This window comes from Oncorhynchus keta, chromosome 9 (genome assembly GCF_023373465.1).
Source record: "Oncorhynchus keta strain PuntledgeMale-10-30-2019 chromosome 9, Oket_V2, whole genome shotgun sequence".
Classification (NCBI taxonomy): domain Eukaryota; kingdom Metazoa; phylum Chordata; class Actinopteri; order Salmoniformes; family Salmonidae; genus Oncorhynchus; species Oncorhynchus keta.
The window spans coordinates 34,929,278-34,955,330 of NC_068429.1; the positions used below are offsets into that span (position 1 = coordinate 34,929,278).

Here is a 26,053-nt window from a genome sequence, read left to right on the forward strand (position 1 = left end):
CATAACAATGATTAAAAACATCTGAAAGTGTTAGAAATATTAAACATTCACAATGTATTTTTTATTATATTTACAATAATTTAAACGTATATTTTTTTCAGGAAACATCATCTGGAAAGATAATCGCCAAAGTTCCATTTCCCCTATCAACAGGGGGACGTGTTTAACCAGTGCACCAATTTGATGTTGTAACTTCGTTTCCTGAATCGGCCGAGGGTCACACATGAACAAATATTCATTCATTTCACCTAAACCACATAGCTACATATCAGCCAACAATTACGTTAAGAAAATGTTCCGAACATTGTTCCGGACTGGCGGTGCCCTTTTAATGGTAAGACACATGCTAATTCAAGCTAGCTAACGTTAGGTAATTACTATTACTCTACTGAGTTCGCTTGCTACTGTACGCTAGCTAACTTGCTATCATGTGTTTACTGAGATGTTAGTCCGCTAACTAGATAACTAGTTACATTATATATAGTCAGTTCGTCAAATATCTGCGCTGCTAAAACTGCCCTGGTGTACTTTAAGTGCTGTTGTTCTGAAGGTGAAACGCAAAGTGGTAGGCCACACAAACTCACTGAATGGGACCACCAAGTCTGTCCTCCGTTTTGAACACTCGCCACCGAGTTCCAAACTGCCTCTGGAAGCAATGTCAACTGTTTGTCGAGAGCTTCTTGAAATGGGCTTCCAACTTTGCCAGCAGTTTGGGGAGGGCCATTCCTGTTTCAGGATGACAAAGCCCCTGTGCATAAAGCGAGGTTCCAATTGATGTGGAAGAACTTGACTGGCCTGCACGGAGCCCTGACTTCAACCCCATCGAACACCTTTGGGATGAATTGGAAAGCTGATGTGAGCCAGGCCTAATCGCCCAACATCAGTGCCCGCCCTCACTAATGCTCTTGTGGTTGAATGGAAGCAAGTCCCTGCAGCAATGTTCCAACATCTAGTGGAAAGCCTTCCCAGAAGAGTGGATGCTGTTAGAGCAGCAAAGAGGGGACCAACTCCATGATAATACCCATGCTTTTGGAATGAGATGTACGACGAGCAGGTGTCCACACTTTTGGCTGTATGTCATTGGCCAGTTGAAAATGCCCTCAACAATACAATCAAATCAAGTTGTATTTGTCACATTAGCCGAATGGTGTTTTCAGAGTTTATAAACCTAAATCTGTCATCTTTGTTGCTATTATATTTAGTGTTGCACGGTAATATCATGGTACCAAAATGTTTATGAACCAACATTTTAGAATACCATTTCATTTGATAGATACTACTGACTTTTTCAGCCCTACCCATCTGAAGAACCTGCTTGTGCCTGTTATAAAATCTTTATAAAGTCAGTTTTGTTTATAAATTCAGTTGAATTTAAGTTACATCTGCTAGTCTCTTGTATGTGCAGATCCAATAATATCCACTTTCATGTGCATATCACTTGTGGCATCTGTAGTCGCCAACCGCATTCCCTATCAGCATTCCCTCACTCACCTGCTTCTCGCCGTCCACTCTGCTCGCATCTATTCCTCAGTCAGTTTGAAAAATATATATAATTTAGCCTGGATGCAGACCCTGATGAGTCTTCTGTTACAAAGAGCAATGTTGATACATTGTATCATTTCATCACCTGTTATAACCGAGAGCACAGATCAGTCTGAGTAGCCTTTGCAAGCTCACTCTCATACAGCCTCTGAGTGTCGGAGATGGAAAAAGCACCGCTCCGCGACAGGTATGCTTGCAGCTTTACAGCAAAAAAAAGGCTTTTCTGTAGCCTAAATGGTTCCAAAAATGTGCCATATTACCAGAGAAGCCTTTTTTCTTTCTATCGGGATTCACACTCATTTTATATAATTTCACAAACCGTGTCGAGGGACACCTTAAACTAATCCTGGGTCGCTAATTAGTGGTTTGATAATATACAATGTTGTTCTGTCATGTTACCTAGCTAGCTAACAACCTGGTAACTTGACAGTAGGTTTAGGCACATTCTAATGGCACTTAAAGAAAGGAAAAGAGCCTGCTACTCATGAGATGTGCTTAAAAAGGTAGGATTCATATAGGCTTAATGTAAGCCTAAACTATCGTGTGCCTCCTATAGCCTGTTCTGGATTGTGAAGAGACGTCTTGTGGGGTATGCATGGATGTCTGAGCTGTGTGCTATTAGTTTAAACAGACAGCTCGGTGCATTCAGCTTGTCAACACTTCTTACAAAAACAAGTAGTGATGAAGTCAATTTTGATCCACAAGAGATTGACATGTATATTTAAGGGCCAGCTTTGCTGCCCTGTTCTGAGCCAACTGATATTTTCCTGAGTCCCTCTCTGTGGCACCTAATCACATGACTGAACAGTAGTCAAGGTGCAACACAACTAGGGCGTGAGTGTAAAGCCATAACACAAGTTTTTCCAGCAGTAGACTATGATCGATAATGTCAAAAGCCGCACTGAAGTTAACTAAGGGTTGGTTACAGGCTGATTGGTCGACTATTTGAGCCAGTAAAGGGGGCTTTACAATTCTTGGGTAGCATAACTTCTTTTGCTTCCCTCCAGAACTGAGGGCACCCACATTTCTAGTAGGCTTTGATTGAAGATATGGCAAATAGGAGTGGAAACATTGTCTGCTATTATCCTCAGTAATTTTCTATACAAGTTGTCAGACCCTGGTGGTTTGTCCATTGTTGATAGACAACCATAATTTTTTCACCTATTCCACACACACAATTCAAAATGACAATGCTTGTCTTTCAAAATGTGGTCAGTTATACTTGTATGTGTAGTGTCAGTGTTTGTTGCTGGCATGTCATGCCAGCAACAACAAAAAAATCATTAAACTAGTTACCAATATAAGTGGATTTTTGGGATGAATGAGCCATGTGATTCAATGAATGATGGAGCTGAGTTTACCCTTTTGCCCAAAATGTAATTTAAGATGTTCCAAAGCTTTTTACTTTCATTCTTTATCATGTATCTTTGTTTCATAGTGTAGTTTCTTTTTTAAAATTCAGTTTAGTCAAATGATTTCTCCACATCCTTAACATAGGTGCCGGGATAATAAAGAATACTAGTATAGAACAACAAGAAGCAGCTTCCCACAGGAATGGACTTTAGGTGAGGCAGATGAACCAGTAGCCATATTATTTAAACAGTATTTAACATGAGATCCTCTTAGCTTTACAGGAGTGTGGCTCGTAATATAGACCGCAACATCGCCCCCATGGCATTTCTGTATTTTTCGTAGATGTCATAACCATGTATTGCTACCACTGTGTCATCAAAGGTATTATTATCTAAGTGAGTTTCAGAGATAGACTATGAATGTCATCTATAACTAGCAAGTTATTCATTTCATGAACCTTGTTTCTTAGGCTACATATGTTAATGTGGGCTATTTTTAGCACTTTTCTGGGATGCTTGATTGTCTTTATTGCTGAAGCTGATCAGAAGTAGACATGCTCATGTTGTTTGTTTGAGCTGATAGTGCAGGGTGAGCTGCACATGGTGGACTTCCTACTAGGGCACACCGCCTCAGTGCTAATAGTATTACTCTGGTTCAAAGGCACATGATTACTGCATACAATAGCTGTTGGATCAACAGACACATTCAGGGCATTTAGAAGGACAAATTAAGTTACTTATGTTGTTTGCCAACGCCCCTGGGCTAATGTACATTTGATGCCGCATTATGACAATTTAGCAACACAATGGTAGGGATTAACTGAGCTGGTCTTGGGTCATTAAGTCATTCTCAACGTGAAATGCGTGGACAGGGTCCAGGAGCCAAGATGATTTGGATTAATCCGTCATTCCTGTAGAGCATCTTCTATTTCCAGAAGGTGTCAAAGTTATCTATAAAAGTGATTCCAACAGAACTACAGTAATCTTTTAGCCAGGTGTGTAATGCCAGTAACCTGCTGAATCTTTCACAACCGCGGCTAGACGATGGTACCGGACCTGAAATAATTGGCTGCTTTTTGGGATCTTTCAGTGCAAGAATCAGTTATTTGAAAATCAATTTTCAGAAGTTCCGAGCTAGCCCTCGTCATTTGACCCCACATGGACTACGACAGCGTCAGCTCCCGGCATTTTGTCTTAGAACAGTCAGAAGCTGCCTTGTAATGTCCTGTACTCCGTGCTCCAGCATAGCACAGGGTTTTTTCCCCGGGAGCCAAGATGTTTCTTGGTTTCTGTTCATCTCTCTACTTTTGGAAATATTTATATTGACAGTACATTTGTACATCCACTGTGTATCTGCACAGCCATTACTCATTCTCGTATAGCTCTATGTTCTCTCTACCTATTTGTATATAATGTATGTAAACACTGTAAATTCTAAGGTCAGTGTTCTGTCTCTTAATGTTGTCTCTAAATGTTGTCTAGCACTAGCAGCACCATATCACCAAGTACAATTCTGAGTGTGTAAATGTACTTGGTGAATAAAGGTGATTCTGAAGTTGCAACTCTCATGGAGTAACCTTCTGATGCAACAATGTGTAATGTACATTGATGGTGATTTTATTGTTTCCCTCCAGCATTCCCAGAGAACAGTGCCCACAGTCCCAGCGTTGTGGGTGACACAAGCCCAGCAGCGATGGGCGTCCAGTCTGCCCATGAACACTGTGGTTCTGTTTGTGCCACAACAAGAATCTTGGGTTGTGGAAAGGATGGGCCGCTTCCATCGCATCTTAGAGCCGGTAATTTAACCATTGTTTTCCAATTAGCCAGTGATCTGCACCCTTAATTACTTTCACACTATTTCACAGTTTATATCCCAAATGCATAAAAATGATAAATTTACTAATTTGTCTTTCACTTTTCTGGATATTCTGTAGGGCTTGAATTTCCTAATACCAATACTGGACAAAATCCGTTATGTGCAAAGTCTTAAAGAGATAGTTATTGATGTCCCAGAGCAGTCTGCGGTCTCTTTAGGTGAGTGACAACTGTCACTGTTGTCTTCACTGTAAGCCGGTCTTCATTATTCTCAGTCAGTCCTTGTCTCGGAATTAACTGATATCTGATTACATCCACAGATAATGTGACACTACAGATAGATGGAGTCCTCTATCTTAGGATATTGGATCCTTTTAAGGTATGTTTGTGAAGTCCATGATTTCTTGAGGTTGTTGTTCATGGAAGTTTTTGCTTTGTTTGTAGATGTTGATTACAAGATGTACTTCCTTCCAGGCCAGCTATGGAGTTGAGGACCCAGAGTATGCTGTCACCCAACTTGCCCAGACCACCATGCGGTCAGAGCTGGGAAAACTGACCCTGGACAAAGTATTCAGGGTGAGTCTCGGTTCTTTTTTACAAATTGTGTTTGTGATATTTTTTTAACCTAATTTCCTTGTTTTATATTTCTCCAGGAAAGAGAGACCCTTAATACCAACATAGTCCACTCCATCAACCAGGCATCAGATGATTGGGGAATCCGTTGCCTTCGTTATGAAATCAAGGATATACATGTTCCACCACGTGTCAAAGAGTCCATGCAGATGCAGGTGAGAGGGGCTGCCACTGCTGCCAACAAACTGGGAGACAGGTCTTGAACCTCAAACTATTTCTGAGCATGATCTTATTTATAGATTAGTGATACATTGCACATTATTAAGACTTAGCCTATCAGTTTTGTATGTTTACACTCTTTCTGACTGCCTTCCGTTGTTTAGGTGGAGGCAGAGCGTAAGAAGAGAGCCACTGTGCTGGAGTCTGAAGGTCACAAGGAAGCAGCCATCAACGTTGCTGAGGGTCGCAAGCAAGCTCAGATCCTGGCCTCGGAAGGACAGAAAACAGAACAGATCAACAAAGCAGCTGGTAGGTTAATACACATATCTAGATGACTTACGGCCTTTGTTAACTACTAAGGATGGTGTGAAAGTTGGACCGTTGTTTTTGATGTGAGTTTTGTCTGTTAGAACGGCTTCTGTTTGCGTTATCTGCCTTAGTTTAATGTAAGTCGATCTAGATAAGTGTCTGCTAAATTACGTAAATGTTTCTGTTGTGCGAGGCAGCGTGATGTACTGAGCTTTCAGAAAGTATTCAGTCCCCTTTTTCCACGTTACAGCCTTACTCTAAAATTGATTAAATAAACTCAGCAAAAAAAGAAACGTCCTCTCACTGTCAACTATGTTTATTTTCAGCAAACTTAACATGTACATATTTATGAACATAACAAGATTCAATAACTGAGACATAAACTGAACAAGTTCCACAGACATGTGACTAACAGCGATGGAATAATGTGTCCCTGAACAAAGGGGTGGTCAAAATCAAAAGTAACGGTCCGTATCTGATGTAGCCACCAGCTGCATTAAGAACTGCAGTGGATCTCCTCCTCATGGACTACACCAGATTGGCCAGTTCTTTCTGTGAGATGTTACACCCACTCTTCCACCAAGGCACCTGCAAGTTCCCGGACATTTCTGGGGGGAATGGCCCTAGCCCTCACCATCTGATGCAACAGGTCCCAGACGTGCTCAATGGCCATGGCAGAACACTGACATTCCTGTCTTGCAGGAAATCACGCACAGAACGAGCAGTATGGCTGGTGGCATTGTCATGCTGGAGGGTCATGTCAAGATGAGCCTGCAGGAAGGGTACCACATGAGGGAGGATGTCTTCCTTGTAACGCACAGCATTGAAATTGCCGGCAATGACAACAAGCTCAGTCCAATGATGCTGTGACACACTGCCCCAGACCATGACGGACCCTCCACCTCAAAATCGATCCCGCTCCAGAGTACAGGCCTCGGTGTAACGCCCATTCCTTCGACGATAAACACGATTTCGACCATCAGCCCTGGTGAGACAAAACCGCGACTCGTCAGTGAAGAGCACTTTTTGCCAGTCCTGTGTGGTCCAGCGACGGTGGGTTTGTTCCCATAGGTGACGTTGTTGCTGTTTATCTGGTGAGGACCTGCCTTACAACAGGCCTACTAGACCTCAATCCAGCCTCTCTCAGCCTATTGCGGACAGTCTGAGCACTGATGAAGGGATTGTGAGTTCCTGGTGTAACTCAGGCAATTGTTGTTGCCATCAGGTACCTATCCCGCAGGTGTGATGTTCGGATGTACCGATCCTGTGCAGATGTTGTTACATGTGGTCTGCCACTGCGAGGACGATCAGCTGTCCGTCCTGTCTCCCTGTACCGCCATCATAGGTGTCCAAAGTTTTGTGACTTTAATTACCTACCATCTGTAAGCTGTTAGTGTCTTAACGACCGTTCCACAGGTGCAGGTTTGTTAATTGTTTATGAGTCATTGAACAAGCATGGTCAACAGTGTTTAAACCCTTTACATTGAAGATCTGTGAAAATATTTTGATTTTTACGAATTATCTCTGAAACACAGGGTCCTGAAATAGGGTCATTTTTTTTTGCTGAGTCGATATTTTTTTCCTCATCAATCTACACAAATACCCCAAAATGACAAACCAAAAACACATTTTTAGAAATGTTTGCCAGTTTATTTCAAATAAACATACCTTATTTACAAAAGTATTCAGACTCTTTCCTATGAGACTCGAAATTGAGCTCAGGTGCATCCTGTTTCAATTGAACTTCCTTAAGATGTTTTTACAACTTGATTGGAGTCCACCTGTGGTAAATTCAATTGATTAGACATGATTTGGAAAGGCACACACCTGTCTATATAAGGTCCCTCAGTTGACAGTGCCTGTCAGAGCAAAAACCAAGCCATGGGATAAAGGAATTGTCCGTAGAGCTTCTAGTCAGGATAGTGTTTTGTCTCAGATTTGAGGAAGGGTACCAAAACATTTCTGCAGCATTGCATGTCCCCAAGATCACATTAGCCGCCATTCTTAAATGGAAGAAGTTTGGTGTAACGGTTTTCTTCCGCTGAAGGAGAGGAGGACCAAAATGCAGCGTGGTTAGGGTTCAACATGTTTAATCAAGATTATACATGAGAACACTACAAAATACAAAACAACAAAAGTGAAAACCGAAACAGTCCTATCTGGTGCAATGACACAGACAGAAGACAATCACCCACAAAATACCCAAAGAACATGGCTGTCTAAATATGGTTCCCTATCAGAGACAATGACAGACAGCTGCCTCTAATTGAGAACCAATCTAGGCAACCATTGACATACAAAACTACCTAGAAAGGAAACAGCCCCATAAACATACAAAACCCCTAGACCAGACAAAACACATAAATCCCCCATGTCACACCCTGACCTAACCAAAATAATAAAGAAAACAAAGATAACTAAGGCCAGGGCGTGACATTTGGAACCACCAAGACTTCCTCGAGCTGGCCGCCTGACCAAACTGAGCAATCGGGGGAGAAGGGCCTTGGTCAGGGAGGTGACCAAGAACCCAATGGTCACTCTAACAGAGCTCCAAAGTTCCTCTGTGGATATGGGAGAACCTTCCAGAAGGACAACCATCTCTGCAGCACTCCACCAATCAGTCGTTTACGGTAGAGTGGCCAGACGGAAGCCACTCCTCAGTAAAAGGCACATGACAGCCTGCTTGGAGTTTGCCTCAAGGCACCCAAAGGACTCCTAACCATGAGAAACATGATTCTCTGGTCTGATGGAAACCAATATCAAACTCTTTGGCCTGAATGACAAGCATAGCGTCTGGAGGAAACCTGGTACCATCGCTACGGTGAAGCATGGTGGTGGTTGCATGCTGTGGGGATGTTTTTCAGCGGCAGGGACTGGAGACTAGTCAGGATCTAGGGAAAGATGAACAGAGCAAAGTACAGAGCGAACCTTTATGAAAACCTGCTCCAGAGCGCTCAGGGCCTCGTCCCTAAGCACACAGCCACGACAGCATAGGAGCAGTGGTGGAAAAAGTACCCAATTGTCCTACTTGAGTAAAAGTATAGATGCCTTTTTGATATAAAGTTACTCAAGTAAAAGTCACCCAGTAATATACTACCTGAGTAAAAGTATTTGGTTCTAAATATACTACTTAAGTATAAAAAGTAAAAGTATAAATAATTTCAAATTCCTTCTATTAAGCAAAGCAGGCGGCACCATTTTCATCTTTTAACATTTATGAATAGCCATTTTCTATATCCTGCTAAGCATTCAAAATGTAATGAGTACTTTTGGGTATCAGGTAAAAATTACATTATTTTCTTCAGGAATGTGGTAAAGTTAATGTTGTCAAATATAAATAGTAAAGTACAAATACACCAAAAAACTACTTAAGTAGTACTTAAGTATTTTTTTTATTTAAGTACTTTACACCACTGGACTAGTGGTTTCTGGACAAGTCTCTAAATGTGCTTGAGTGGCCCAGCCTGAGCCCGGACTTGAACTGGAGAGACCTGAAAATAGCTGTGCAGTGACACTCCCCATCCAACCTGCCAGAGCTTGAGAGTATCTGCAGAGAAGAATGGGAGAAACTCCCCAAAAACAGGTGTGCCAAGCTTGTAGCGTCATACCCAAGAAGACTCTAGGCTGTAATCGCTGCAAAGGGTGCTTCAATAAAGTACTGAGTAAAGGGTCTGAATACTTATGTAAATGTGAGATTTCAGTTTTTTATTTTTAATAAATCTGCCCAAATTTCAGAAATCCTGTTTTTGCTTTGTCATTATGGCGTATTGTGTATAGATTAAGGAGAAATAAAACAACTTAGCTAGAGGTTGACCGATTATGATTGTTTTTCAACTACGATACAGATTAATCGGCCAATTTAAAAATACATGTTTTTTATAATTTTTTACATTTACATTTTTTTAAATTTTATTTGTAAAATGACAATTACAGCAATACTGAATGAACACTTATTTAATATAATACATCAATCAAATCTATTTAGTCTCAAATAAATTATTAAACATGTTCAATTTGGTTTAAATAATGCAAAAACAAAGTGTTGGAGCAGAAAGTAAAAGTGCAATATGTGCCATGTATAAAAGCTAACGTTTAAGTTCCTTGCTCAGAACATGAGAACATATGAAAACTGGTGGTTCCTTTTAAACATGAGTCTTCAATATTCCCAGTTAAGAAGTTTTAAGGTTGTCGTTATTATAGGACTATTTCTGTAACGTAATAACATTTGGAAAAAGTCAAGTGGTCTGAGTACTTTCGAATGCACTGAACAAGTACACCCACTTGACAGGACGCTAGCCTTTGACCGTTTCTGATTAGACTCTTATCTTCACCTAGGTGAGGCCAATGCTGTCTTAGCCAAAGCAGATGCCAAAGCTAAGGCTATCCGGCTGTTGTCAGACGCTCTAGCTGAACAGGTAAAATAGTTGCGATGGCTTCTGTGTGTGTGTGTGTGTGTGTGTGTGTGTGTGTGTGTGTGTGTGTGTGTGTGTGTGTGTGTGTGTGTGTGCATCTAGATGGCACATTGACCCAACTGATTGTGTTTCGAACAGAATGGAAACGCTGCAGCTTCCCTCAGTGTGGCTGAGCAATACGTCTCCGCTTTCTCCAACCTGGCCAAAGAGTCCAACACCATCCTGCTGCCCTCCAACTCTGGTGACATCAGTGGCATGGTCACACAGGTCGGTCTCTGTTTAAGAAACTATTTAATTATGTGTGATTGCTCAGCCCATCCTCCCTGATCCTCCCTTTCAACACATCCCTGTCTCTCAGTCTTCTCTCTCAGAACAGTAACAGTCTATATCTTCCCCTTCCCCTCAGGCTATGACTATTTATGGCAGCCTGGCTAAGCAGAGCTCAAAAAAGTTAGAAAGTGTGTCCCCAGAGTGGGCGATGGAGAAGAGTGAGGAGCTTGTACCACCAGCCCAGTAGTGAAGGATGTCAAGACTACTCAAAGCAGTCACCGAACCCGAAGCAGTGACAGACAACCATGAGGCGCCAAGGCATTGTTGCCTGATCAGCACCACCACTGTCTGGCCCAAAGGACACACTATCTGTTGCAGATTGAAGGACATTGAAACAGGAACAGGATAAGAACATAGAGACTTGTTTAGAGGCCTGGAAACATCAACCCATTTTGGAGGATTCATGTCACTTACACATTGTTTAATTTTGATTGAGTGTTATTGCACACATTACATACATATGTTCCAATTACAAATCCACAAGCTGTCATATTGGTACTCTTCTCTTGCATCAAATACCAAATGACTGCGATGATCGAAAACTAGTAACCTGATTTAGAGCGTTCTGTTTAAGTGCTGTATTGTTGTCTTTTATATTTCCAACTATTTGTCCTTCATATGTTTTCATTTCAATATGTCATGAATGTTTTCCTTCATGTGAGAGCTTGTGAGCTTACATTAAGAGCCTCCCAGGGTCAGAGCAAGCAGAGGAGGGAAAAAGGTCAGGTGTATATGAATAGAAGTTAGGATGCAATCTTTCCTGGAATACTTTCAATTTGGCTGCATTTAGATGGGCAGACCATTCTGATCTTTCTTCTACTAATTGGTCTTGACCAATCACATCACATCTTTTTCAGAGCTGATCTGTTTGGTCAAAAGACCAATTAATGAAAAGAATTATGCCTGTGTAAATTATAAAGTACATCAAGTTAAGTCACCAAAAGTACTTGTAAGAAAATGACCTTGGATGGAAATAGTTTGTTGAAGTGGAATGTTTTATTTCACACCAATACCGAATGGGAAGGGGCCTCTGTTTTGGGGGAAGGTTTTGCATAACATTGCAAATTTATTGATTTAAATGGCCAATATACCGATAATGGTCATCCACGATGATACTGTCACTATTAAGGGAATTGTGATTGACTTTAGGGAGGAATGAAACACCTCATCACAATAAATCTTGGTTTGAATAATTTGGAAGTAGACATAGCAGTGATTTCCAGTAATTTCTTTCTACATATTGTAGTAAATATACATACAGAAGTCATGCTCTCTGAAAATGACAACTATCTCAGTGAGATTTCTCCTAAAGTGCAATTTTCTGACGATTTTTCACCTTCGACATCAGATGTTTTCCATCAGTATGCATGTTACACATAGAAAAAGCCTCAGGGGGGGGCTGTTGTGTTATTCAGTGGTAGTTTGTCTACAAAGCTGCTTTACAGCCTTTCTTAACCATTTCTGATGCACCGTGACTGGGGGCTCAACTCCTTATGTCGTCCTCCATCCTCATTTCGCCTGCTTTCGAAAAATGTCAAAGATTATCTCGGTGGCAAAGAGAGGAAACGTGGAAACAAATGCCCTTGTATGAAATGAGACTAGGCCTCTAGCACTTTATCAGGCAGGAGGAATCCCAAAATATGTGTTAAGTGCCCCAAAAATTAAGCTTCTTTTGCCAGACATTTTATAGATCAAAGGATAAGGAGAGAATAATTTTTCTCCTCAGATTTTAAAATGCGTTCATGCTACCCGTAGGGAGGATGCTCTTGTGCATCCTCTGCCGAAGTAGATAATCGAGGAGGTGAGCATACTGTTCGCCTACTAACGAATTGACACTTCGACCACCTACCGGTCTCTGGGTCACAGAGGAGAGGATGGAATTTTGTATAATTGAGAATTGTTCAATATCGTCAATTATCCCATGAACCACCCAATCAAAGCTTTACATGCTAACCAAACCACCTCTGCGCCATCGTGCGTATGTTGATTTTCACTATCCCCACCAGATGTGTTCATGACACGCAGGTTTTGGTTAAAATACCAAAACCAACTGTGAACCAGCTATATTGGTCAAATTCTAGGTTATCCTGATGGTTTTTAGGCATAATGACATCACTCAGACTCAACAATGACAAGGTATTGGCCACCTAGATATGTACATAATGTAGTTTATTTGAAATAGGAAACACTGTCAGCATAAAATATAATAGTCTAGAATATCCATGTGAATGGACAATAAAGGGCTATCAAAATGTACTGTTGATGGCATCATTGTGATATTGTAGGATTTACTCATGTGACAGCATTGCTTCCAAGCAGTTTTGTGATCGTTTTAATCATTAAGAAAATTACTCCAATCCTTAGTAGTTATTTATTTATTCTTTCAGCATGGGTTGTTGTCATTTGTATCATACGCTTGCCCGACACATTTTACTGAACATACATTGGGAAATGTCTATCCATTTATGTCTCTAGATTTTAATCCTTAAGGGAAGATTATTATGTAGCCTTATGTTCTGTGCAAATTTGATATAGGCCTATATTTAGACCAAAAATAAACACTTTTTTAATTCTATATTTTTTGTACAGGTGAAAACTACAAAACAGGCCACTAACTGGGAACGACAACTCTGCGTCACCACCTGTTCCCTCAATTTGTGGTTTTTAGTCTCTCTTCATTGATTGGTCAGAGCCTTCTGTACGGTCCGACCTTTTCAGAGATTATGCTCACTCAATGGATGGACTAGATGTCATTAGAGAGTATTTCGGCGCCGCCCTCTTATCTCGGTGCCGCCCTCTTATCTCGGTGCCCTCAGGTTAGTCTAATGAATTTTATCATGGCGTGCCCGTGGCAGGGGGCTATTGCTCTCTGCCGAACCTTTATGTTTCCCTTTACAGCATCTGAAGCCCACCTGTAACAACTTAAAAAAGTGATTGGAGACATTGTTTGTAATGTTACCGGGCTGAGCGCATTTTTTTCTGAGACGTTTGGTACATATTTTAACTAGAGGGATTGTCAGAGAAAAGCTCTTGCCATGTCTCTACTTTGTGTAAGAGGTGAGTTATTCCTTTTTTCTTTAATACATTTTCATATATTTTGGACTTCATAAATCGAAAGCAGAACAATTGTTTCAAGTGAAGTAAAGTTAGATTGTGAAACCCAGCAGTAACCGGTTTGAAAGCCGGATAGACCAAACTGGATGAATTGAACTTTTACGGCCGTGATTGTTTGTTTTTCCCTTGTTGAAACAAAGTTTTTTCCGTATGTGTCTTCCTTATGTAGATGTAAAAGAAACGCTCGACGTTAATGTATTGTATAAAAATAGTTTATTTAGGCAATTTTATTTGGATTTTGAGATTATCTATTACATAATTCTGAGATGGGAGCCGTCACCTCTACCACCAGCTGTTTTCCAGTGTTTCTACTCTTGTCAGCTGATTTAACGTTTGTTAGTTTGACATGTCAGTCTCCATATTACAACATTAGGAAAAAGCAGTTTTACTTGCTAAATATTTTTTGCTTGTGTAATGGTTGAAATTGGCTATCAAAAGTATATTTAGAATTTGGTTGACTTTTATATCAAGTAAACCAAAGCCACCTAAATTAGAATATTGTATGATTGTGTGCTCTTATGGAACACAATCGGGTTTTGCAATCGTGTTATCGTTTGTGTGGTGTGTGTGATTGAGACACTGGACAGCCTTTTATCTGCAGTTTGTGTGGTGTCTAAGATCACCATTGCCATGTCCTAAACATCTCATTTACTTAACAAAGAGTAGCCTATAATCCAATTTGTTTGGTAGTGTTTCTGCTTAACATCTGAAGTGTCTTAACAATACTGTATTCTACAGTTCAGGTAACATTTAGCAAATAAGGTTGTCTAAAGTGAAATAAGTGTCAACTTAGCCAAAACCACATTTCTCCTCTTATACATGTGTAATATACAGCTGTTATTCATTCATGCTTGACTGGCATTTTTGTTGCGCATGTTTTTCAATTATTTTTCTAGGGTTACTTGATACTGGCACAATTTATGCTTGTGCAGTGACTCCTTGTTCAATTGATGATGTAGTTAGTCATTTAAAATATGCAAAAAATACAATTTTGCTTCACTGAGTTCTCTGAACTTCTCAATTATTTATACTGTAAGAAAAGCTTTTCCCTCTTCCTTTTTTTTCTGTTCTGAAAAATACAAAAATGAGGCAAAATATCACTCAGATATATCTATTAATGAAACTGAAAAATAATGACTAGTATCCGACTAGTTTTATTAGCTCCCCCTCTGTCGTCAATACCTGTGGTTCAGGATCAATACCCATGGCTCTTCGACTGGTACGGGAAATCTCTCTTTTTGGCACTGAGGGAAATGGGATGAAATCAGGCAGGTGTTGACTGTCAAGTCTTTCAGACCTATCTCCATCAAGACTAATGATGTTTAAAAAACATTTTATGCCTGACATCTCATTTTAGTATATATAGCAGACCAGGTAATAGACCAGTGTCAATCATGCTTGAAGCGTTATTTTCATTATCTCTTCAAACATATTTTGGCAGGTACATAATGGCACAGATGTGATTGTGGTCAGTAGTAACAGCAGTTGGCAGAGGCACTTTTTGATGGAATTTGTGCCTTGTCACAATTTCATTGTAATCAGGCTCCTCCTAACAAGTGAGGCGTCTGAGTTGTTAGCTCACCTAATTGAGTCAATGGCTTTTGTTGTCACGTCCAGACTTACAGCAGGTGCATGATACCAGATGGTGATGTAATAAAACAATATAAATGATATCTGTCTTCTCTTGGCATCTCTCCATGGGCTAACCTTAATTCTCCCCATCCAGTAGAATCTTGTTTGACACCTCATTAGGCCAAGCCTCAACCTGGGCCCGTCACAGGCCAGAAGAGATTAGGGCTTGTGGCAGTGTATGGGTCATTAGGAGTCTGGACTGGTGAACACAGCACATCCAGAAACGGACACTCTAATTTACAGTAATTTGGCATATTTGTTTAATATGCTGTGGTTTCCTCGAACATGTTCATCCTAGAAAATGTACAACATACATTTATTGATTAGTATTGAGAAAATGGAAACTGGAGCCACCGTAGTTTAGTCTACCAACCCAAACATAGTAGTAGTGCATTGAATCCTAGACCGGATGGTCAGCCTGTATGTGATTGGCTGCTGTGACTCACCCCTTCCCCTGTACAGCAGTGTCATGGGTTTTTGTTTATTTATTGCCCATAGAAAGGCCCATCTCCATGGTGATGTCTTTACACAACAGATATGTGTTCTACCCCTCCAAGTGTGACAGGTGGACAGTCAGAGACCCATGCTGTGTGTGGATCAGGGCTGGGCTGGGTGGGACAGTACACATGGACCTCTCATAATAATATGGTCCTGCAAACCTAGGGATTCTATTGTGTGGATGCTGAATAGGCATCCTGGTTTGGTAGATGATTATTATTGCAGACTGAGTGTTTTAGGAGTACCACCAAGCCTTTTCAAATGCTAAGTGTGCCATTGACATGGAGAGGGATTTATTCTGTGGCTCCTATGAATAAACTCTGATGTGTGTGTCTCAGTGCTTTAAAAAAGTGTTTGTGACAGTCTTGATGAAATGAAAGCACACTGCGTGAGGAAATGGGCCATGTTGACTTTGTCACAGATTCAGCTGCGTCAATAATCTGATGTATAGATAGAGGGACAGAAGGATAGCTTGAGATATATGGTCTAGGCCTATAAATCAAGAAGATGTCATGTTGACAGGGCGAAAGAGAATTGGTCAGAGAGGACAGCGAGATTGAGTATAAAGTGCAGTGAGAGCGAGGGAGAGAGCTGAGAGATTGCAACAGTAATCCCCTGGCCATCTGTTGCTCTGTCTCGCTCACTCTGTCTCTGTTTCTCTCTGCTCTCTGGTCTGCTTTCCCGCCCATAAGCTCCACCTGATCAGCTCCAGTGCAGTGTGTAAATACAGAACAATAGAAGCCTCTGACCCTGCTCTTCTCTTCCTGTCTCCCTGTACCGCCTGACAACACTCCCTAGGCATGCGTGGCAGGAGTAAGCAGTGTGTCCGTCCCATCCACAATGTGGTCACGTGACTTGCCTCCTCTGACCCCAATTTAAGGGTTACCAGTACTAATCCTCCGAGCTGAGTAACAATCGCAAGCCAGGCAGGCGTCCAGTGGATTCACTGGTGGAAATCCCTTAACTCAATATTCAAATGCACCTTGTGCTGGGCTGCTGGCAACTCCCAAATGTATCTTAAAATTTGACTGGATGTGATCAATGATATAGTTGGTATGTAGTATTCTTATTGGACCTTTTTTCTGTCTTATCATTTTATTACTCTGCTGCTGTGTTTCCAGTCTACTAAAACTAATATATACCCATCTTCAATTATATATAGCCAATTGTTTCCTTTTACTGCTTTGGTTACAGTTAGGGTTCTTTTGTTGTTCTTATCATATGGCAAAGAAACAAAGCTATGGTCAGACATCAGGTGAGCACACAGTAGAGCAGATTAGTAAACAGTAGGTTGATAGGGGAACTGAGCAACTGCCCCTGGCCAAACACTGATGGCTTCCTCCAGTCACAAAGATGGACGGCTGAGCAGAATAGCGATAAGAATCAGTTTCCATCATAATGGCCCTCTGCTCTGTTCGCCTCCGCTTACAATGACGTCAGCTTGATTGGGACATCATGCCTGCCGTCGTGCCAGCTCAGGCCAGAGTCACAGTCTGGTGGCCTAGAAGAGCCTCTCTGGAAACACTGACGTCACACTCCTGACCCTCTGCTTTTCCACTGCTCCCTTTCCTATTTCCGCAGAGCCAGTGGGAGAATCGCAATTGGATTTCCTTGGTTCCTCCAAGAGGAAAGATGGAAATAAATGAGCTTGTATGAAATGACTCTTCTCTAGCGTGTCATCATCAGGAAAATGACAATTACAGAAGTGGAATCCCAAAATAATGTGTAAAGTGATGAATGTAGCTAGTTGTGCTAGACTTTTTATATATAGAAGGATAAGTAGCGTATCAATTTGTGCGCATGCTTTTCTCATCTGAGAAAACAACAGCAGTTTCAAAGGGAGTGTGGTGGATTACAAACTCTTCTGCGGTAGAATACACCTGAACATACTCCCCCACAGGAGGCAATCTAGGAGAGGAGCAAATTCCTCCGGTCACCTATTAACTAATTGATGCTCTCCAACACATGGCGACCGCTTGTCGGTTTCCGGGTCCTGGAGGAAGGAGGAGTCGGAGTGGACAGACCTTTGCCCATTTGAGAATATCTCTGTGTGTGTAGAGAATGGAAGATGGCAGGTGCATTTTGAAAGCGCTCTCTCCTCCACCTCCTCCATTTCCCTCCTTGGGGTCGTCTCTTTGCCACGTGGTTGCTGGGGAGATTAAGGGGCTAACTAAGATGGGCAAATAAATAGAGCCACACTCTCTTGGGCTGCATGTTATTCTAGCTGTGTACAGAGCGAGAGAGGGGGAAGAGCTGTACGTGCTGATATTAAAATCATGTAGAGTCCACTCCTGTCACTCACCGCCACCCGATCCTGCCCATCTGCCATCCCAGCCCTGTCGTTTAGTCGCTGGTACATAAAGGCTGAAAGCAGCATTCACAATGAATCCCCTCTAAACAGTCTTTCAAATCCATAACCCTTATTGTATAGATACAGGAAATGTCTAAAGTCAGCCAGGTCTAAAAATACACGAGTGCACTAGATGAGTGCTCTCGTTGTCCACATAGTAGATGAAAAGAGAATTTGCTAATTGTTTTGTTTTATAAACATCTGGTAGGCTTAGCATCATATCATTGCCCTTGTTGTATGTTACATTCTGCTTTGTGATACCTATATTTTGTGTAGATTAATCTGCCATTCAACCAATGACTACCTTTTCACCATTCTGATGTTTCACACACCTTACACTGGAATGATAGGTATGACTTTGACTTTCTGCGAACTGAAGGTCATTAGGTCAACATTAGGCTATCCCTAGACTTGTGAAATATCTTCATGTCTAGAAGAGCTTCCAGGCTTCTATCATAATGGTCCATTTTAAGTTTAAAAAATATACATATATTGCAGAGGAAGTTTGGTGAAACGAATTCTGTCTGAATTGTCCACTGGAAAAACGGACATGCTGTGGGAACATTTATATAACCGACGTTCTATAGTAATACTAGTCCTGTGTGAATAGGATTTAGGGCTCTCCATATTCCAGTCTATCAGGGTTTTGTCCAGGCAAAGGTTGGGATTATGGCTCCAGTGCCAGAGTACATAGCCCTCCCAGATAGGCTAAGTCAGTACGGGAGTGGATTGTGTATTATGGGATTTGACTGTGAAAGATTACAGCACAATATGAAAGTGTGGCCTGACAGAGTAGTGGTAAATTTACATTTACACCTGAATATTTACATGAGAAATTGATAACCTTGTAACATGTTATTTTAACTCATTTTTTATGATGTTCAATGGTGTATTGAAACATCATGGTTTCTTTTGGTTTTAAAATATTGATGTTTTCAGCCTTGCTGTTCTCCATCGGAATAACTAAGCAGTTTTTATGAAATTATCCCACATCTTTAAGGTTTAAATTCATTTTTTGTGAGTATTTAGTGATTGTCTAAAATGTGAGAGGCTGGTGTTTTCTGCTGCTAGATTGAGAGGATATTGTAATGCTGATGTAATGGATGGCCATGTTTCACCTTCAACCGATTCCTACTCGATGCTTCATCAACACGTGCTCCATCTTTTGGTCTGCATACATTATTCATTCATTTTTCAGGCCTCACCTACACATGTCATGTGCTCTTTTTTTCTGTGGTTGTGGTTGATTGGTGTTTGTGTGACTGGTTCCTGGTCCATGATTCACCAATTGGCATGCACTGCAGGGTTATACTCAGCATGATGGATCTGACTGCAGCCTCTCAGGGGATGCCATTGAGGAGACCATGAAGTGACCACGGGATCACAGTCATTGTACACAATGTAGTCTACAGCAATTTGTTTCTGATAAAGCTGTGTGATATCCCTGAAGTAAGTCATGAGCAGGGATACTGACTTGCTGTTTCTTTAAAAATTAAAACACATCTTTGATGTTTCTAATGGTTATTTGTTTCTTTCTTTTTCAGTAAAGAAAGCCAAGCTACATGGATCACGGGGTAAGTCCTTATAAACTCTTTAGTTTGGTGTTATGTCTTTGAATGTTGTCCCAAACTAGGACCTTGTGGGTGTGTCATAAATATGTTAGCTATTTTGACAGTGGGAATTATGGGCAGAACACCTGGCGTTAGCGTAATAAACGCAACAAATAAGTTATAGGTCTGACGAGGGTTTGACCACTCACTGGCCAATGAAAACCTGCTCCGAAGCTTTTTGAGGTTGTAATAAACAGAGCGGTGTCTGTTTTCTACCTACAAATACAGCGGGGAGAACAAGTATTTGATACACTGCTGATTTTGCAGGTTTCCTACTTGCAGGTTTTCCTACTTACAAAGCATGTAGAGGTCTAATTTTTATCATAGGTACACTTCAACTGTGAGAGACGGAATCTAAAACCAAAATCCAGAAAATCACATTGTATGATTTTTAAGTAATTAATTTGTTTTTTTATTGCATGACATAAGTATTTGATCACCTACCAACCAAGAATTCCGGCTCTCACAGACATGTTAGTTTTTCTTTAAGAAGCCCTCCTGTTCTCCACTCATTACCTGTATTAACTGCACCTGTTTGAACTCGTTACCTGTATAAGAGACACCTGCCCACACACTCACTCAAACAGACTCCAACCTCTCCATGATGGCCAAGACCAGGGAGCTGTGTAAGGACATCAGGGATAAAATTGTAGACCTGCACAAGGCAGGGATGGGCTACAGGACAATAGACAAGCAGCTTGGTGAGAAGGCAACTGTTGGTGCAATTATTAGAAAATGGAAGAAGTTCAAGATGACGGTCAATCACCCTCTGTCTGGGGCTCCATGCAAGATCTCACCTCGTAGGGCATCAATGACCATGAGGAAGGTGAGGGATCAGCCCAGAACTACATGGCAGGACCTGGTCAATGACCTGAAGAGAGCTGGGACCACAGTCTCAAGGAAAAGCATTAGTAACACACTACGCCGTCATGGATTAAAATCCTGCAGCGCAAGCAAGGTCCCCCTGCTCAAGCCAACGCATGTCCAGGCCCGTCTGAAGTTTGCCAATGACCATCTGGATGATCCAGAGGAGGAATGGGAGAAGGTCATGTTTTCTGATGAGACAAAAATAGAGCTTTTTGGTCTAAACTCCACTCGCCGTGTTTGGAGGAAGAAGGATGAGTACAACCCCAGGAACACCATCCCAACAGTGAAGCATGGAGGTGGAAACATCATTCTTTGGGGATGCTTTTCTGCAAAGGGGACAGGACGACTGCACCGTATTGAGGGGAGGATGGATGAGGCCATGTATCGCGAGATCTTGGCCAACAACCTCCTTCCCTCAGTAAGAGCATTGAAGATGGGTCAAGTCTTCCAGCATGACAACGACCCAAAACACACAGCCAGGGCAACTAAGGAGTAGCTCTGTAAGAAGCACCTCAAGGTCCTGGAGTGGCCTAGCTAGTCTCCAGACCTTAACCCAATAGAAAATCTTTGAAGGGAGCTGAAAGTCCGTATTACCCAGCGACAGCCCCGAAACCTGAAGGATCTGGAGAAGGTCTGTATGGAGGAGTGGGCCAAAATCCCTGCTGCAGTGTGTGCAAACCTGGCCAAGAACTACAGGAAATGTATGATCTCTGTAATTGCAAACAAAGGTTTCTGTACCAAATATTAAGTTCTGCTTTTCTGATGTATCAAATACTTATGTCATGCAATAAAATGCAAATTACTTACTTAAAAATCATACAATGTGATTTTCTGGATTTTTGTTTTAGATTCCGTCTCTCACAGTTGACGTGTACCTATGATAAAAGTTAGACCCCTACATGCTTTGTAAGTAGGAAAACCTGCAAAATCGGCAGTGAATCAAATACTTGTTCTCCCCACTGTATAGCTAGCTGTCTTTTGAACGGTTTAAGCTACAAAATATTATGACTCCATCACTGAAAGATAAGACTCGCAGGAACACGTATTGCCTGATGATCTCGTGCATTTCCCAATATCTTTTTGATGTATTTGTCACTGCAAACCATACTTCCATATGATTGAAGTACTGTCAGACTGATTTAGCACTGGTGCATGTTTTTAAGGACACACCTCAGATATTGCCATCCCTCCCACCTCAGCTCAAGCGGGCACATAAAACAGGTAAATTACCAATCCTGCTGCAAGGTTTGGAAAATAGCAGATGTTGTGGAAATTTCCTGTATTTACCAAATCATGGGAGCAAACCACACACACAAGTCAGGGTTAGTTATCAAAGTCCATCTTTAATTATATGAGCTAATTATATGAGCTCTATCACAATCCTGTGACTCTCAGGTAATTCAGTGTCTCTCAGTGAATTCTCTGAGAGCCCCCTTACTTTAATAGCAAAGAACACACATAGTCAGACAGCATAGACATAATAAATCGTTCAGCTTTGTCTCCTTACTCAAACCCCAGAACCATAAACCAATCCTCCATATCAACAGGCATATATCAAATTGTCATTTAGATACAACCAATTCTAAATACAACTAATCCTGGACAAGCTCACGGAGAGTGAGGCTATAGGTTAAGATAAAAGGGAGCATGAGAATGATTCCAGACACTGCCACCCTCCTTTCCCCACTAGAAAAAGGTAGGGAGTAAAAGATATGTTTACACATGATGACACTTTGACCTCTCCCCTCTCTGCGGCCCATGCAACTTAGTCTTGACATAGAACAGATAACTGCAACCTTGCCACAGTATTATACAAAAATACCATTCTGATGAGAAGTAATTTTACACACATTTGATGAATATAAAACATCTTACATATGTTACCAACAAATTCTGAATCTTCCACGACACAGAGCACCGGTTTTAACAAGTATAAATTGCCAACAAGCGTGTTTGACAATTGCCAGCCTAAAAATAGAGGTATTAACGAGGTATTTGGAAATGGCCACGGGATGATTTTCTATACTGTCAATGCCATTGAAACAATTTATTTGAAGCTTTCATTACATTTGAATATTTGTAGGTACTTATTAAGTAAATACCTGCAGTGAACTTGTGCGATCGTTGAAGATAAAGCAGGTTGCGTTCTTCATTTCACCTGTCACATTATGAAGCTTACCAGTAGTCTCCAGTCTAGGGCTGTCCCGACTAAAAAAAATCTTGGTCAAATCAATTGGTCGAAAGTTTTAAACATGTATTTTTCCATATAGACACACCCTGTGTTTTTAACTTCTTGGCGCACCCATCCCATTAGCGGGATCATTTTCGTCAACATCCGCTGAATTGCAGAGCGTCAAATTTTAAATTACTAAAAATATTTAATTTTCATGAAATCACAAATGCAATATAGCAAAACACAGGTTAGCTTGTTGTTAATCCACCTGGCGTGTCAGATTTAAAAAACGCTTCACAGCAAAAGCTATCCAAGCTGTTATGTTAGGACATCTCTCTCAGCAGACAAAACATTACAAACAGCTAGCAGCAAAGTAGATTGGTCACGAAAGTCAGAAAAGCACAAGACTCCCAGTTACACAAATGTTCCTTTTGTTCGATGAAAATTATTTTTATATCCAAAAACCTCCATTTGTTTGGCGCGTTTCGTTCAGAAATCCACATGCTCGTGCAGGTCATGACGGCAGACAAATTCCAAATATTATCCGTAAAGTTTGTAGAAACATGTCAAATGTTTTTTATGATCAATCCTCAGGTTGTTTTTAAAATAAATAATCAATAATATTTCAACCGGACCCCAGCTTTTTCAATAGGAGAGAGAGAAAGTGTCTGCTCCAAGCTGTTGCGCATGCAAAACTCTGCTGGCACCCAGCCATCCACTGACGCGATGTGATCGTTCTCGCTCATTTTTCAGAATTAAAGCCTGAAACTATGTCTAAAGACTGTTCACACCATGTGGAAGCCATAGGGAAAGCAATCTGGTTGACATCCCTTTAAATGGAGGGAAGGCATGCAATGGAACAGGAAGTTTCGTTTCTCTTACGCACTTCCTGGTTGGATTTTCCTCAGGTTTTCGCCTGCAATATCAGTTCTGTTATACTCACAGACAATATTTTGACAGTTTTGGAAACTTTAGTGTTTTTTATCCTAATCTGACAATTATATGCATATTCTAGATTCTGGGCCTGAGAAATAGGCAGTTTCATTTGGATACATTTTCATCCAAACATCAAAATACTGCCCCCTACACTCAACAGGTTAATGAAATCAACGAATGCATTGAGCTTGTCTGATGCTTAAAGCTTACGGTTTGATGAAATAAGACAAACTCCTCAAGAGGGTGCCAGAGATCTAGATAACCAGAAGAAAAAAACGTAACCTGACCCAACTATTCTCCTCCAGCTCCTGCTGGCGCAGATTCTGTTTTTCTGCTATTACTCTCCTGAAGTTGCTTGTAATGCGCTACACGAGGAGTTGGCAACCTTTCTCATATTGAATGCCAATTTATCTTTTCTACCGATCTGTGTGCCAGTTACGGTTTTCATATACACATTTTCGTCTAACAGTTTAATTTAATCTATAATAACGTCTTCATGTCTCAAAATCATTGTCATGTGGTTAATCAAAATTACATAAAAATCTGAATGAAAATTCTAAACCTAAAAAAGTAAATTATTGTTATTGCCAAGTATGTAGAAATAGCCTACATAAAGCCAACAAATAAAAACATTGCAGCCTGCAGGTAGAAAAAATCCTATACAACCTCCCGAGTGGTGCAGTGGTCTACGGCACTGCATCTCAGTGCTAGCTGTGCCACTAAAGATTCTGGGTTCGAGTCCAGGCTCTGTCGCAGCTGGCCATGCCCGGGAGACCCATGAGGCGGCACACAATTGGCCCAGCGTCGTTAAGGGAGGGTTTGGCCCGCAGGGATGGCCTTGTCCCAGTGTGCACTAGCGACTTCTGTGGTGGGCTGTGCACGCTGACACGGTTGCACAGTGCTTCCTCCAACACATTGGTGCTGCTGACTTTCTAGTTAAGTGGGGATTTGCAGCAGTGCAGCTTGGTTGGGTTTTGTTTCGGGGGATGCACAGCTCTCGACCTTTGCCTTTCCTGAGTCCGTATTGGAGGTGCAGCGACGAGACAAGACTCTTAACTACCAATTGGATACCACAAAATTGGGAAGAGAAAGGGGTAAACTTTTTTTGCCAACACATCTGCAATGAATTTGAAACTTTGTATCAACTATTAAGTTGGGTCCAGTCATGATGCTTGTGCTAGCAAACTTGCAACATTGTATAAAATATTCTGGGCACTCAGTTTCCTGCGCCAGTGAGCTCGGGACAGACACAGCTCTAGGCTATTTGTGCAAGGGATAAGAAGCAGTGCTTGATTTGGGCGGGAGCCTCACATTTTCTACTGCTTGAGCTCCTGTTCCTCTTATAGAATATTAGCTCAAAAGTATTGTGGATCTCCTGCACCTAAATATAAACAGTACCAGCACCCAAAATGAGTACCAAAACCTATTTCACTCCAAGTCGAGCTGTTCTGGTTGACTGTGTGATAACGCTCTCGGTAGCCGATGTGAGCAAGGCTTTTAAACTGGTTAACATTTCCAAAGCCGCAGGGCCAGATGGATTACCAGGGCGTGTACTCAAAGCATGCTCTGACCAACTGGCAACTGTCTTCACTGACATTTTCAACCTCCCCATGACCGAGTCTGTAATACCTACATGTTTCAAGCAGACCACCATAGTCCCTGTGCCCAAGAAAGCGAAGGTAACTGTTTGCTGTTTGAAGTGAAGAAAGCATTACTTTGTGAAACTCCATAGGTCATTAGTGGTGGTGCATAAAGCCAATCAGAAATACTCAGATCCCCAAATGGGCACATTTTATATGCCTACATTTGCACCTATAGGCCTACTTCTATGTGTGTGTGTCCTTACACATCACTGACAGGAGCGTTCTGAACAAAAGACAATGACTAAATTGACAACTTGTAAATGGAATGAAATAAACCAACTTGTTTCTCACAAGTGTAGCATTGTTTGCTGAGTGCACAATGTTTCTACTCCTACATTGAGAACGGGAAGATTGGAATAATAATATTGAATGCATTAACAGAAATGACCATTACCAAATGAAGAAACATTATAGATTTAAACCAGTACTACTGGTTATATATGTAATAGGGAATTGATATACACTAACAATCAAACGCAAACAATTCACACAATGAAGTTATGAAACAATGAATGTGCACAAATTGGCTAGAGAGTGCATTCTGGAGAGAGAAGTACATTGTGCATCTGGGTGCATGGTCAAACCAATGTCTGAATTGGCCATGCAGCATTTATGGTGATATGACCTCAGCACAAGTTTGGGCATTCATACTTCTTGCGATTCATGGAGCAGCGCAGA

The 26,053-nt window shown here is 41.2% G+C and overlaps 2 protein-coding genes across 3 annotated transcripts in view; both read left to right on the forward strand.

Moving 5' to 3' along the window:
• The first annotated feature begins 142 nt into the window (after window positions 1-142).
• On the forward strand, window positions 143-11,757 carry stoml2 (stomatin (EPB72)-like 2). The gene is made up of 10 exons (XM_035776147.2): window positions 143-334; window positions 4,529-4,690; window positions 4,829-4,928; window positions 5,030-5,088; window positions 5,184-5,285; window positions 5,363-5,497; window positions 5,666-5,810; window positions 10,146-10,225; window positions 10,361-10,489; window positions 10,629-11,757. Exons 1-10 carry the CDS (start codon window positions 224-226, stop codon window positions 10,737-10,739), a joined length of 1,134 nt encoding a protein of 377 aa, XP_035632040.1. The 5' UTR covers window positions 143-223; the 3' UTR covers window positions 10,740-11,757.
• Window positions 11,758-13,299: 1,542 nt separating this feature from the next.
• Window positions 13,300-26,053, forward strand: part of unc13bb (unc-13 homolog Bb (C. elegans)) — a 106,898-nt gene continuing 94,144 nt past the window's right edge. Inside the window, exons 1-2 of one of the 2 annotated variants that reach the window (XM_052525731.1) lie at window positions 13,300-13,609; window positions 19,691-19,720. In XM_052525731.1, the coding sequence (XP_052381691.1) occupies window positions 13,588-13,609; window positions 19,691-19,720 (52 nt within the window). In that variant the 5' untranslated portion in view covers window positions 13,300-13,587. The remainder of the gene's footprint in view (window positions 13,610-19,690; window positions 19,721-26,053) is intronic. The other variant, XM_035776146.2, reaches the window with a different exon arrangement.

What these genes read in the sequence shown, in the direction of transcription:
- stoml2 (XM_035776147.2), top strand. Translation starts at nt 224, where the DNA reads ATGAACAAATATTCATTCATTTCACCTAAACCACATAGCTACATATCA. An exon ending in AAGAGTCCATGCAGATGCAG is followed by an intron (nt 5,498 to 5,665) that starts GTGAGAGGGGCT and finishes TCCGTTGTTTAG; the next exon opens with GTGGAGGCAGAGCGTAAGAA. An exon ending in TCAGTGGCATGGTCACACAG is followed by an intron (nt 10,490 to 10,628) that starts GTCGGTCTCTGT and finishes CCTTCCCCTCAG; the next exon opens with GCTATGACTATTTATGGCAG.